Source organism: Clupea harengus, chromosome 5 (assembly GCF_900700415.2).
Source record: "Clupea harengus chromosome 5, Ch_v2.0.2, whole genome shotgun sequence".
In the NCBI taxonomy this organism is placed as follows: domain Eukaryota; kingdom Metazoa; phylum Chordata; class Actinopteri; order Clupeiformes; family Clupeidae; genus Clupea; species Clupea harengus.
The window spans coordinates 31207145-31221164 of NC_045156.1; the positions used below are offsets into that span (position 1 = coordinate 31207145).

Below are 14020 nucleotides of genomic sequence, written 5' to 3' on the forward strand. Positions count from 1 at the left end.
TGGCAACTCGATCCCTGGCAGGGGGTCACAAGCAGGACAGATTTTTTCAAATGAATAAATCCGCTTTAGAACAATGGTATTACAAGCATCTGCACAGCTTGTGCTTGGCCGTACCGCTTGCAGAGCCTGTGTGCCTGAACAACCAGACAGCCGCTGGCCTAACGCTGCCAGCCTCAAAAAGCAGCATACACACCCATTGTCTTTAGCTTTTCTACAGAATGTGCACATAGAATGTGCACATAGAGTAATTGCATACCTGTTGCAGTTATCTAGGTGTTGGCTGAGATTCCTAATAACTGGATCAGGGAGAAGTTAATCTCTCCGGATTTCGAATCATCACATAAGCCATTTGAATGCTAATGAGTCTGGTCTCAGCTATTTGCTATTACTGAGACAAAGACAGAGTACATGGACAGGAACATGGGTTGCAGAGTAAGATAATGACACAACAGGAAAATAGCATTATTCAGTTCCAACAAATAGAACAGGTTCTGCGAGCAAACGTGTTACTTGCTGACTTGAAGTTACACTGAATTTCTGGTCTGTCTGTGGAAAAGTGAACAGACTACTTGCAGAATGATTTAAAAGATGTGAATGAGTACACAACCTGTTGCCAATGGCAATGGTCACTAATCAAGAAATGTTGGACCTCCAAGCACTGGGGTGGTTTTAACCAAATGACAAATTTTAAGACAAAAATCAAATTAAATTATACTGCTCTTTTTAACACTGAGTTTGAGCGATACAGAAGATTTACCAGATTTTGACCATGAAGACATTGAGTTGAATTTTACAGAAAGATTTGTTTCAATATCTCAATTATTTTCCTTTGATTGATGACCACTATTGATTACCACTCATTTGTTTGCAAAAAGTTTGATTGAAGAGACAGATTTTACGTAGCCGGAATTTTTTCCTCAAACAAATTCTGAATTAAAAGCATAAATAAATAAAAGCTTTCTCGGCCAAATCTGACCATACTGTACTCTCTCAAAGGCCCTTCAACTGTTCTCTTTATTTCATGTTAAGATGTTTTTTTTCAGCATGAATTTACTGGAGATTAAAGAGAAGGATTGCATATAATACAGGCATTTTTTTTTTATATGTGCATTTTATTCAGGATCTTAGTGCTCTTGTGGCCAATGGGACGGTTACCAGCAAACCTCCAGTTACCTTACGATTGGTCATTCCTGCGAGCCAGTGCGGCTCACTCATTGGCAAGGGTGGTTCAAAAATCAAGGAGATCAGGGAGGTGAGTTGAAGAAAATGAATCTATTGGTATGTTGCTTTGCTTCTTTTCTTTCTCCTTCAGAAGACCTTTCTGTCCTCCCCTCTGTCTGTTTTCAGATGTTTGCTCTGCTGCATCATTAATACGTTATGATGCCAGTAAAGGCTCATTTATTTTACATTTATTTTTCTGTCAGGAGGAATGAGGTAATAATGCATAATGTTGTGTCAAGCCAACTTTTTTAGCTTCCTTTGAAGCAGGGTGAGGTGGGGGTCTTATCTAATAATGAGAGTGGCTGTGCAGAAACCTTTTTGTCCAGTATAAAGCTCCCCGGAGCATCTGATATCTCTCCTCTCCTCTTCTCTTCTTGCAGAGCACAGGAGCGCAGGTACAGGTAGCAGGAGACCTCCTTCCCAACTCCACTGAGAGAGGAGTCACGATATCGGGCACACAGGACGCGATCATCCAATGTGTCAAACTGATCTGCACTGTTATACTGGAGGTAGGATTTAAACTGTTGTTATATGTTACTTGTTATATGTTATATGTTATATGTTATTTCTGGTATATGTTATTTTGGTATATGTTATTTGTGTTACCTGTTGTATGCTGTCTACTGCGTAGATGTTGGCTGCCAAGTCGTAAGAATTTCGCTGCGCTGAAGAAATTTGGTGTATGCGATAATAAACACTTTGACTTGACTTTGATTTACAATTAGAAATTTGATCAGGAACACGCATGTAGTTATTGGAATGACCGTTGCCCCTGCTCGGGATTTTTTGGGGTTTCCATGCAAACTCAAAGGATTCAACCTGAACCTTTAGATTTGGAGAATCTAAGGGCAAACTAAGGGAGACGGAGGTGGAGGTGGAGGTGGAGAGGTGGAGGTGTGGAGGTGGAGAGGTGGAGGTGTGGAGGTGGGGGAGAGCATGTTAGCAGGAGTGGATGATTTCAGGGCCCTTTAGTGAAGTTATTGTTACTGACAACAGAAAAGGACATGGAATTTTTTACATGAATATTAATTATTGCAGAAGGTCAATCATCAGAAAATGTAGCTGCTGCTCGCTCAATGAGCTGATGCTCATGGGAAAACAAAGAGACAAGTACTTAAACATTTTCACCCACAACTCTGTTAAAGTGTAGCCTAATGTAAAAATGTTGGATTTAAGCAACCATAGCAACGAGGACACGCCATTTGCTGCATTGCCAGAAGCAAATTCTCGGGATGTTTAAAGTTTAAAGTCTTGGGCTCAAAGTGAGAATAACCAATTGCAAATGGTTTCATCTAGGCACTAATAAAGGCTGGAAATGCCTATCCCTTCTTCACAAAAGAGTGTTTGTCTCTAAATCCATATTTGTCAACGTGTGTGTGTCTCTAAATCCATATTTGTCAACGTGTGTGTTTGTCTCTCCAGTCCCCTCCCAAAGGAGCCACCATCCCATACCGGCCGAGCCCTAGTCCTGGTGCAGTGCTTCTGGCTGGAAATCAGGTATGGAGATCTATCACTCATGTTTATCTTCCAGGACTTCCATTCACCATCACACCTCTACAAACTTACACACATACCTATGTGCTGCACACTAATGTATATCTGATCATAATGATCGTGCCAACACTAGACATGCATATGTGATCATAAATAATAATGATCGTGCCAACACTACACATGCAAAGACTGATGACCTCACTTGCAGCAACACTGATCTCTCTACTAGTCCTAGTACATTCATTCAAGACATGGAATATCCTCTCTACCTTAGGCTGGCTCGGTCCACCCATTGGTCTAAGCACCATTTCCATGAGACAGTCTGGATCAATCAATCAATCAATCAATCAATCAATTTGTTTATTTGATCAAGATGGACAGTGTACATTCATGAACATTAAGATGTAAATGCACCCAATTGTAGCCAAAAGGCTAGTTTCCATTGGCAGTCCCCCTGCCAGAGTGAAAAGGGCTATACAACCTAAAAAAGGCATTAACGTATATCAAACATAACATTGACAATAAATCAAAAAAATAAAATAAAATAAAATACAATAAAATAAAATACAATCCTAATATACAAGTTCTGCTGCTATACAAGTTCTACTGCTTACCCACTAGTGATCACATTTTTGGTTATTTATCAACCATGTTTTGAGATTACTTTTAAAACAGTTAAATGAGGTTGATTCTCTAATGTTCTGAGGGAGATGGTTCCATTCCCGGGCTGATGCACGTACTCTGAGGTCATGACACAGTCTGGATGCACACACTCTGAGGTCATGACACAGTCTGGATGCACACACTCTGAGGTCATGACACAGTCTGGATGCACACACTCTGAGGTCATGACACAGTCTGGATGCACACACTCTGAGGTCATGACACAGTCTGGATGCACACACTCTGAGGTCATGACACAGTCTGGATGCACACACTCTGAGGTCATGAGAGTCTGGATGCACACACTCTGAGGTCATGACACAGTCTGGATGCACACACTCTGAGGTCATGACACAGTCTGGATGCACACACTCTGAGGTCATGACACAGTCTGGATGCACACACTCTGAGGTCATGACACAGTCTGGATGCACACACTCTGAGGTCATGACACAGTCTGGATGCACACACTCTGAGGTCATGACACAGTCTGGATGCACACACTCTGAGGTCATGAGAGTCTGGATGCACACACTCTGAGGTCATGACACAGTCTGGATGCACACACTCTGAGGTCATGACACAGTCTGGATGCACACACTCTGAGGTCATGAGAGTCTGGATGCACACACTCTGAGGTCATGAGAGTCTGGATGCACACACTCTGAGGTCATGAGAGTCTGGATGCACACACTCTGAGGTCATGACACAGTCTGGATGCACACACTCTGAGGTCATGACACAGTCTGGATGCACACACTCTGAGGTCATGAGAGTCTGGATGCACACACTCTGAGGTCATGAGAGTCTGGATGCACACACTCTGAGGTCATGACACAGTCTGGATGCACACACTCTGAGGTCATGACACAGTCTGGATGCACACACTCTGAGGTCATGAGAGTCTGGATGCACACACTCTGAGGTCATGACACAGTCTGGATGCACACACTCTGAGGTCATGACACAGTCTGGATGCACACACTCTGAGGTCATTTTGGTAGCTGCCGTGAAGGTCTAACCAATAAGCATTTTGAATTCAGTGATGTCATCACTGAGTCAGTTTCATATCAAACCAAGCAGCAGAGCACGTATGACATCATTCCTTAAGCTCTGATCTGACAAGGTTGAAAAAGAAGACAGAGAGTGACTAGAAACTTCTAGCTTAATTGATGTCAGTAAAGCGAACTAACATTATTTCGTTTGTCATATGTCCAGTGTGACAGGTGTGTCTCTGTTCTAATTAGTGATGCTCCGATTGATCGGCCGCCGATCATGATCGGCCGATATTGGTAAAAATTGCTTGGCCCCAAAAGCGCCGATCAAAAAAGCCGATCAAGTGTCGTAAATTAATTGCGCGACTTTTTCCACCTGCATGCGAGGCAAACGGGCACTCGACAGCAGAGCGGAGTTTGGCAGTGGCAAGCAACATGAGTTCTCCCGTCTGGAAGTTTGAGTTAGTTAGTTTAATTTCTACAAATGGTGCATATAAAATAGGGGGATATTTAGCTGATTGAATCCCAAAAGGATCTGTATGAAGGTTATGAAATAGGTGCCAATCGCCACAGACTGTCCGGTAAGAACAGATAATGTCAAAGTTCCAATGATGAAGTAAGAACGGTATTTTTTTTACACACACACACTCGCAAGACATGAATTGGTAGGATGAATATGAATGACTGATGACCGTGGTTTCTACAGAAATGATAAATAACAAGACATACAGATATGAACAATTATATAGTATACAACAAATATTTACACACATGAAGAATTCACTGTGTTTTGCTGTGTCGAATGACTAGATATGAATGTGCCGTGTCGAATGACTAGATATGAATGTGCCGTGTCGAATGACTAGATATGAATGTGCCGTGTCGAATGACTAGATATGAATGTGCCGTGTCGAATGACTAGATATGAATGTTTATATCATGTGAAGTCCGTCAATAGTGAATGTGTGTCAAGATTTACCAGGCTCCCACCTCCATCCACACAGTGACAAAGCACATACCTAATATCCTCTGTAATATGTTAGTCACGCCCCTATGCACATACCTAATATCCTCTGTAATATGTTAGTCACGCCCCTATGCACATACCTAATATCCTCTGTAATATGTTAGTCACGCCCCAATGCACATACATAATATCCTCTGTAATATGTTAGTCACGCGCCTATGCACATACATAAGATCCTCTGTAATATGATAGTCACGCCCCTATGCACATACATACAATCCTCTGGGGCGACAGTGGTACAGGAGGTAGAGAAGTCGTTTAGTAATCAGAAGGTTGCTAGTTCGATTCCCTGTCGAAGCGTCCTTGAGCAAGACACTGAACCCCTAATTGCTCCTGATGTGCAGTGTGCCATCAGTGTAAATGTAAAATGTGTATACATTGTACGTCGCTTTGGATAAAAGCGTCTGCTAAATGACTAAATGTAAATGTAAAGTGCCACAGTTCAGTGAATCTGTGTCCTTATGTATGCATGTATAGTATTAGAATGGAATCAGTGTCCTTTATGTATGCATGTATAGTATTAGAATGGAATCAGTGTCCTTATGTATGCATGTATAGTATTAGAATGGAATCAGTGTCCTTATGTATGCTGAGGTGTGTGTGTGTGTGTGTGTGTATAGTATTAGAATGGAATCACTGCCCTTATGTATGCATGTATAGTATTAGAATGGAATAGTATTCATATCACTACCTTCCATCTGTCACGGTCTGTTGACAATAATTTCTCTCTTCTTCTCTCTTTTCAAGCTGTTTGAAAGCTCAGAGTTTGGCTCACATCAGCTTTTGTCAGTTGCTCAAGGAGGTCTGGATCTGCAGCAAGTGAGTATATATTTATATTTATATTTACATTTAGTCATTTAGCAGACGCTTTTGTCCAAAGCGACGTACAAGGGAGAGAACAGTCAAGCTAAGAGCAATAAAAAGCATGGTGTAACAATAAATAAATACTACTTTACATGAGAATTAGAAAACACCGACCTAGAAAAAGGAAAAAGAAGTGCAGGAAGTGCAAGTTAAGCGCTGGTCAGGTGCCAGTTAGGAAGGGAGGTGCTCTCCGAAGAGTTGGGTCTTCAAAAGCTTCTTGAAGGTAGAGAGGGACGCCCCTGCTCTGGTAGTACTAGGCAGTTCGTTCCACCAACGTGGAACTACAGATGAGAATAGTCTGGATTGCCGTGCTTGTACAGACGGCAGTGCCAAACGACGCTCACTAGACGAGCGCAGCGTCCTGGGTGTAACATTTGCCCTTACAAGAGCATTTAGGTAGGTGGGAGCAGAACCAGCAAGCACTCTGTAGGCAAGCATAAGTGACTTGAACTTAATGCGAGCAGCTACTGGCAGCCAGTGGAGCTCAATGAGTAGCGGGGTGACGTGTGCCCTATTTGGGGGGAAACGTCTCACTGTAAGGCCTCCTGCAGGCAGACACCAGTCACTCCACGCTCTGCTCTGGGGACCTGGGGGCCAGCATGTTATAGTCAGACAAACCTTAATCCATGCAGAAAGCCCACACAGTGATTCCCTGCCATTTGGACTAAATATAAGCTCTTTGTCTATACTTGTTTTGGGGATTTATGTGCTTCTTTGTTTGCAATGCCTCCAGGGTGAACTTCTTTTATCATATGAACTAAATACTTGTTATACACTAACTCTCATCTAGTGTTGCTGTACTGCTGGGTTTTATATCTTGGTGTAGAGGTTCATGAGGTGGCCTGGACATACTAGGTGGTTATTTGTGTGCCTACTTCTTCATGCAAGTATTCATGCTAAATGAATGTTTGACATAATAGTAATGTGTGTGTATCTGGATGGGTGTTTTTCGTGGTATTTTTCATGGCCTGCTATTTATATTAGCTAAACAAACCATGGATGTTAAGGCAGCCCATCTCAGAGTGGGGGGGAAAAAAGGTTGGGTGAGAATATGAGAAAAAAAAGGCCGGTCTGCTCCCTATACTCTGGGGAAAAAGACCCGAATCTCTGTAGTTCCGTAGTTTATTAAAAACATGTGACCAATTCTAATTAAGCAGACTGTTAGCAAAGAAGCCATGAAGCCATGATTTATCTTTACTGTTACTTGTGATTGTATATTTGTCTTTGATATATATATATATATATATATATATATACTGTATGTATATGCAGTATTTGAAGGCTTCTTCCACTCACGAATACGACTTGTGTTGTGTCTTTTTATAGGCCTACACACTACAGAACCAGTATGGGATTCCACACTCAGAGGTAAGGCCTGTTGGTGAGAAGAAAAATCCATGTTTTTGAAATACAGAGAGTACCTACATTAAAAACTAAAGAAAATATATCTTCCTTCAATAATTTTTTAAAGGAGTATACAGAGACTGAAAGTAGCTTACAATGATGCTTTTAGATTGCTGCTTCATGTGCCTAGGTGGCAAAGTGCTAGTCAGTTGTTTGTGTCTAAGCACGTACCAACCTGTGAGGCGCTCCTGAGACAATTGATGTATGGTTTCATGTGTCGACTGGACAGGTCTGAGAACTGTATAGTAGAGGCTCTGGTCAACCCTCTAAAGAGCTGCTATCGATTTACTTCGAACATAAGACGACATTGGCACAAAAGTCTTCATACTTTTTAATGAACTGTATTATGTATGTTGTATCTTCTTGTTTTCTCTCTTTTTTATAGTTGTATGTCTGTTATTCTATATGGAACTTGGCGTCTGAAATAAAGATTTATATATATATATATTACCTTTGTGACCTAACATGTTTCTTGGCTGTGCTGTTGTGTTCCTATAGGTGGCCAAACTGCATCAGCTGTCCATGCAACAGGGAATCAGCTCCATGGGCCAGCCCGTCCCTCAGATGATGCCTGGTACATGCACTTAATACTCATACTCTATTCCTCTCACAGGGATTAAACTCCTCTTACAGAGATTAAACTCATACTCCATTTAAACTCATACTCTATTCCTCTCACAGGGATTAAACTCATACTCTATTCCTCTCACAGGGATTAAACTCCTCTTACAGGGATTAAACTCATACTCTATTCCTCTTACAGGGATTAAACTCATACTCTATTCCTCTTACAGAGATTAAACTCATACTCCATTCCTCTCACAGGGATTAAACTCGTACTACATTCCTCTCACAGGGATTAAACTCATACTCCATTTAAACTCATACTCTATTCTGCTTACAGGGATTTAAACCACACTGCTTGTACTCGTTTGAAAGCCTTTAAACTGTATTTGGGTTATTGCTCATCCACAGGAATGATATCAACGTTTAGCATTTGTGATTGAATGGACTACCAACATGTTCCTCAGTCAGTCAGTCAGTCCTATTCACACACATACTGTACATACAAATGTCCTGACACGCAAACAGTCATATACAAACACTCACAGTCATATGGACACACAGGCATGCACACACATTCGATAATCTTGTGTAAAGCTTGCCTTATGTGGTGCAGATCTATAGTTCAGCAACCTGTCCTCTAAATAGCATCTGGGTGGTGGAGATCAGAAATGAAACAATATGGCAGCCTTAGGTGGAATTTCATAGCGACCAGAGAGGCATTTCAAAGTCATTTCCAAGGCCTTGGCCAGTATGAGAGAATGACAGAGGAAGAGGCATAAGCACCCAAAACTAGTCGCTTCACATTCAGTGGTCATTCTCAGGTCCAAATCATTTTTACATGAAGTGTCAACAACATATATAGTGGAACATATCCATTGGTAATGATGAACTACATCTACAGGTTCTCTAATAAGTTTCCATGCGTTCATGAATCCGGCAGAGATCTTTCTTAGGGTTGGTCTTACGAAGTTCGTAAGAAGATATTTAAGAAGACAAAATGTTCGAGAATGAGGTCCATTGTAACTTGAAGTCAGCAAGTAATGGGTTGCTACGCAACTCGTGAAACTTTATAGTTCTATTAAGTGGGATAATGTATAGTCCGGCGCTGTGCTGCGCCATAGGGTCCTGTTCGTCCCGTCAGGATTTATTTTTCGATAATGACCGCCGGAGATCACATGAGATCTAGCATTCTTCAATTGGTCAAAAGTCTTTAGTATTATTATTGTTATTGTTATATATTTTTTATTATTATTATTATTGATGTTGGTGTTGTGTTCTGAGGTAGGTTATATTGATTGTCTGACAAATGTACTACAATAGAATAACTTAACAAAGGCTTTTAGTGAGCATAAAGGAAACACTGATCACTTGTGATCATTCTCATTATTCTCACTGATCATGTGAGCATTCTCAAAAAGCTCCTGACTCTGGTCTCCATTGCAAATCTATCCATATTAACACACGCATGGTTGGATTCACAAGATAATTCTGGTCTGCATCCAGTATTTCCTGTAGCTCTTCTCACAGTGTAGAAGATTCTGTACTATGGGCTGGAGGCCAGATGACCCACATTGGTCTTCAATCGAGGATGGAGTCCTCCTCATTCCACATCAGATCTGCTGTTGCTGGCCTCCATAGGGTCTTCCTTTGATTGTAGAACACAAGCTCTGGCCTTATGCATCTACAAAACACTGGGCAAAGAGAAATTAGACCATTAAAAACATCAAATATAGGAAAAAGCCTAAGAATTACTGGGTAAAATATCACATCATATAAAATCTTGAAAGAACAAGAAAAACATTTGATTTATTATGCAACCTAAAACCGTAAATGTGTGGTTTAAGTTTAGGACATTACACCTATTCACCACAAGGATAGGCCTGAAAACACACCTACATTATATGCACAATATACAGAACTCAATGACATTACATATTATACAACATATTATCAGAATCATGTTTATTGAATCAGAATCATCTTATACAACAACGATGTGCGGTGCATATGTTTGCATGGGCTGTTCAACAAGCTGACTGCCCGTGGAAAGAAACAGGTGTGAGGTGTGAGGTGTGCGATTTGATGCTTCGGGGACATTTTTCAGATGGAGTCAGTTTTGACTTCAGGAAACTACCCCAACATACATCTGCCCATACATTTGTTTTCGTTTTTAATTTCCTATTATTATTTACAACTTCATATTGAAACATTGCTTCTCTATCCCTCCCTATTATTATTTATAACTTCATATTGAAACATTGATTCTCTATCCCTGCCTGCAGAAGAAACATTTCTGTGTTACATTAACTAAGAGAATAATTATCAACACTCGCAAATATTTTGCGACAAGTACTTATATTTCAGACAAGTACATCGGCTCGTTAAGAAATCTGTACTACTTCCCCAAAGGACAGACGTCATCCCTTGACTATAGTGTCCCCTGTTTCAGAATTGTCATTATGGTAGATTTAGAAAACATTCTATGTATCGCACCTTCTAACTGTATATTGCACCTTTATGTCACAACTGACTTACAGTGACTGGAAATAATGGAATGCAGGGAAATGCATTATGCAGTTTGTTTTTATTTGTGTGTTCTTTTTGTTTGCATTTGTGTGTTCTTTTCGTTTGCATTTGTGTGTTCTTTTTGTTTGTATTTGTGTGTTCTTTTTGTTTGTATTTGTGTGTTCTTTTTGTGATTTGGTCACTGAATGACCTTTGTTTGTATTTGTGTGTTCTTTTCGTTTGCATTTGTGTGTTCTTTTTGTTTGTATTTGTGTGTTCTTTTTGTTTGTATTTGTGTGTTCTTTTTGTTTGTATTTGTGTGTTCTTTTTGTTTGTATTTGTGTGTTCTTTTTGTTTGTATTTGTGTGTTTTTTTTGTGATTTGGTCACTGAATGACCTATGTTCCTCTCCTCTCTCCCAGCAGGAGTCGAGTCCAACTCTCAGGCCATGTCCCAAGAGCTCCTCATTCCAAATGACGTGAGTAGAAGGCAGACAAAAAAACTTTTCCTTCTCACATATTCATTACCTATAAGTCAAAGTCAAAGTCAAAGTAGCTTTATTGTCAATTACTTTGCATGTTAAGACATACAAAGGAATCGAAAAAACGTTTCCCACTCTCCCACGGTGAAGCATATAACCTGTTTATATGTGTTTATACCTGTTTATATGTGTGGCAACTGAAATCCACTGTGTCTGCCCCATACCATCTTATTAATTAAACCTAATATTTTTCTTCAAAATCTTAATTCTGGCTTAGAATTGTAAAACCTGTGGTTAACCTGTGACAGCTGGTTCATTGTTTCTTTGTCGGTTTGCCTTTGCCTCTCATCCCACTAGTTCAGTTCATCCCCCATGTCTGGCATACTTGCTACTTGTTATCAAAACAATTCAGTACATAAAGCAGAACAAACGAACCTGTCCCGTGTTGAGAGACACTAGTGAGCACCGCTCCCTAAACCCTTTGTGTCCACGAGACTAATCTGCTGGGTGCCTGTCGTAGAGCCTGTCATACGGCTCCAGATATGTTCTGTGCCCCCCCCCCCCTCTGTTATTTTAAGACACACAGGCCAGTTTAGAATGTGTCTGTTTGAACTCACTGACACCTGGATCAACAACACAAGTGCTTGTCAATTCCCCAAAATAGAAGGTGATTCATTTTCTGCAATAGAAACAGGATGACATACATAGGCATTTAGAATAACTCAAAATAAGGTAACACCCAGTATCCATAACGCTTTATAAACATTCACATGTGACTCCATATATTTGTGTAGGTATTATACTACATTATAATGCTTTATGAATGCAGTCATTAGTGCGGTTATATTTCATATAGCATATTTCAGTAGCGGTGGGTGTCTAGATTGGTATTATGTTCAGATTTCAACTGAAAATGTTTTTCTTTTGAAATCTGTTGTGTTTTATCCATATCCATAATTGGCTGATAAAGGGGGGGGGGGGGGCTGATAAAGTGTTCCCTTTTCCGCCCCCCATTATCTACCTTTGACACCTGTGGTGAAAGGGGATTAGCCCAAACTGAGCAAAAACACCAAATGATCGAGTATGATCTCAGGTAGGACCCGTACCGCTCATGATCATCTCCTAACTCGGTCGTCAGCAGTGAAGGGCGGTAAAAACCTCCGACCGACACAAATCCTTGTCGTGTAATCGAATGTGTTCAGTTTGTTCCATAAAGGTTTGTACCTACAGAAATAAGTAGCTTTGTAAGCACACTTAACTACGCTGTCCAACTGTCATTTTTTTGCACACGTATAATTTAAATACCGCTTTGGGGTGGGAGCTTACGTTTTTCAAAACTTTAGTCCTGGTTGTCAGAGAAATTATTATTAAGTAGGATGTAATTGTAAGGGGGCGGAATTGGGGAAAGGGCAGAAATAAGGCACTGTTCGATATATCGACTTATGTTAGTCACTATTATGCATTATGAATACTTAATAAACATTTATGAATGTGTTTATAAAGATTTCTGGATACTGGGTTTAAGTAAAGTGTTACCCAAAAGGAATAGTACGTGATTATTGTATGGATATGTACAGCCACCCAGAGATTTATTGGTTTACATTTGAGTTTGTTTTTTCACCACTGTGCTTGTAGAGAGCGTGAGCTGAAGATTAGAGCTTGGCATTTCTCATTAAGTGCATCTGTATGGCCCTGAAGCCAGGGGAGAAGACCTCAGAGAGACATCAAAAGGCCTTATAGAGGAGCTTGTTTATGCAGTGAGATCTGCTCACACACTCCAGAGAGGAGATCCTTCTACTCTCGTCCCTACAGAGCTGGAGAGGCAGCAGGTAGGAGAGGTTAGATGGAGAACAGAAGTGGTGTTGGCTAGACCAGCGTAATGGGCACTTAGTCACAAGGAACAATACACTTCCTCCTCATAGACACACTGCAGATGTGGCTTCTTCCTATTGTTGTAAAGATGATGGATGGATAACAGTAGAATGTGATTGGCTCAAAACGAAGATGGAAACCTCTCATTCATTGAAATATTATTATTATTATTATTATTATTATAAACATGAAACACACACATGACGTGGGCTGTTGTACTGCTCTATGTGTTGTAGCTCTATGTAAAACAAAACAACACAGTGACACAATAGTGGTAAGCAGTGGTGAGCAAGGTGCAAGCACGGCAATCCAGACTATTCTCATTTGTAGTTCCACGTTGGTGGAACGAACTGCCTAGTACTACCAGAGCAGGGGTGTCCCTCTCTTCAGAGAGCACCTCCCTTCCTAAACTGGCACCTTGACTAGCGCTTAACTTGCACTTACAGCAGTCACATTCCTGCACTTCTTTTCCTTTCTAGGTCGTTTTTCTAATTCTTATGTAAAGTAGTATTTATTGTTACACCATGTTCTTTATTGCTCTTAGCTTGACTGTTCTCTCCCTTTGGACAAAAGCGTCTGCTAAATGACTAAATGTAAATGTAAAATGCAAGGGAGCGAGCAGCAGGAGAGTTGAGTAGGCCGGAAATAGTAGAGAAGATACTGTAGGTTTGACTCCTGTCCACTGCAACAACAATCTATAATCACTCTCCTCTGTGCCGGGAGAGGATACTTATCCAATACCTATTGCACATTTTACATGTTGTTTGCACAGTTAGAGCTATATCTTCTATTTTTATTTCTATTTAATTGTAGTGTGTATAGATACTGTTTAAATTAAAATTGAAATTTATTGTTTGGAGGATAACCCCTTGAGATGCAGCATCTCGTTTTCGAGGGGGTCCTCGATAGCGAGTTTAAAAGTTTGGAA

At 40.5% G+C, this 14020-nt stretch overlaps 1 protein-coding gene across 5 annotated transcripts in view; it reads left to right on the forward strand.

The window, feature by feature from the left end:
* The window catches only part of pcbp4 (poly(rC) binding protein 4), a 70214-nt gene that overhangs the window by 45053 nt on the left and 11141 nt on the right, over positions 1-14020 (forward strand). For 4 of the 5 annotated variants that reach the window (XM_031568548.2, XM_031568551.2, XM_031568552.2 and 1 more), the window contains exons 6-12: positions 1121-1252; positions 1602-1730; positions 2644-2718; positions 6148-6219; positions 7591-7632; positions 8167-8242; positions 11162-11217. In XM_031568548.2, the coding sequence (XP_031424408.1) occupies positions 1121-1252; positions 1602-1730; positions 2644-2718; positions 6148-6219; positions 7591-7632; positions 8167-8242; positions 11162-11217 (582 nt within the window). The remainder of the gene's footprint in view (positions 1-1120; positions 1253-1601; positions 1731-2643; positions 2719-6147; positions 6220-7590; positions 7633-8166; positions 8243-11161; positions 11218-14020) is intronic. The other variant, XM_031568550.2, reaches the window with a different exon arrangement.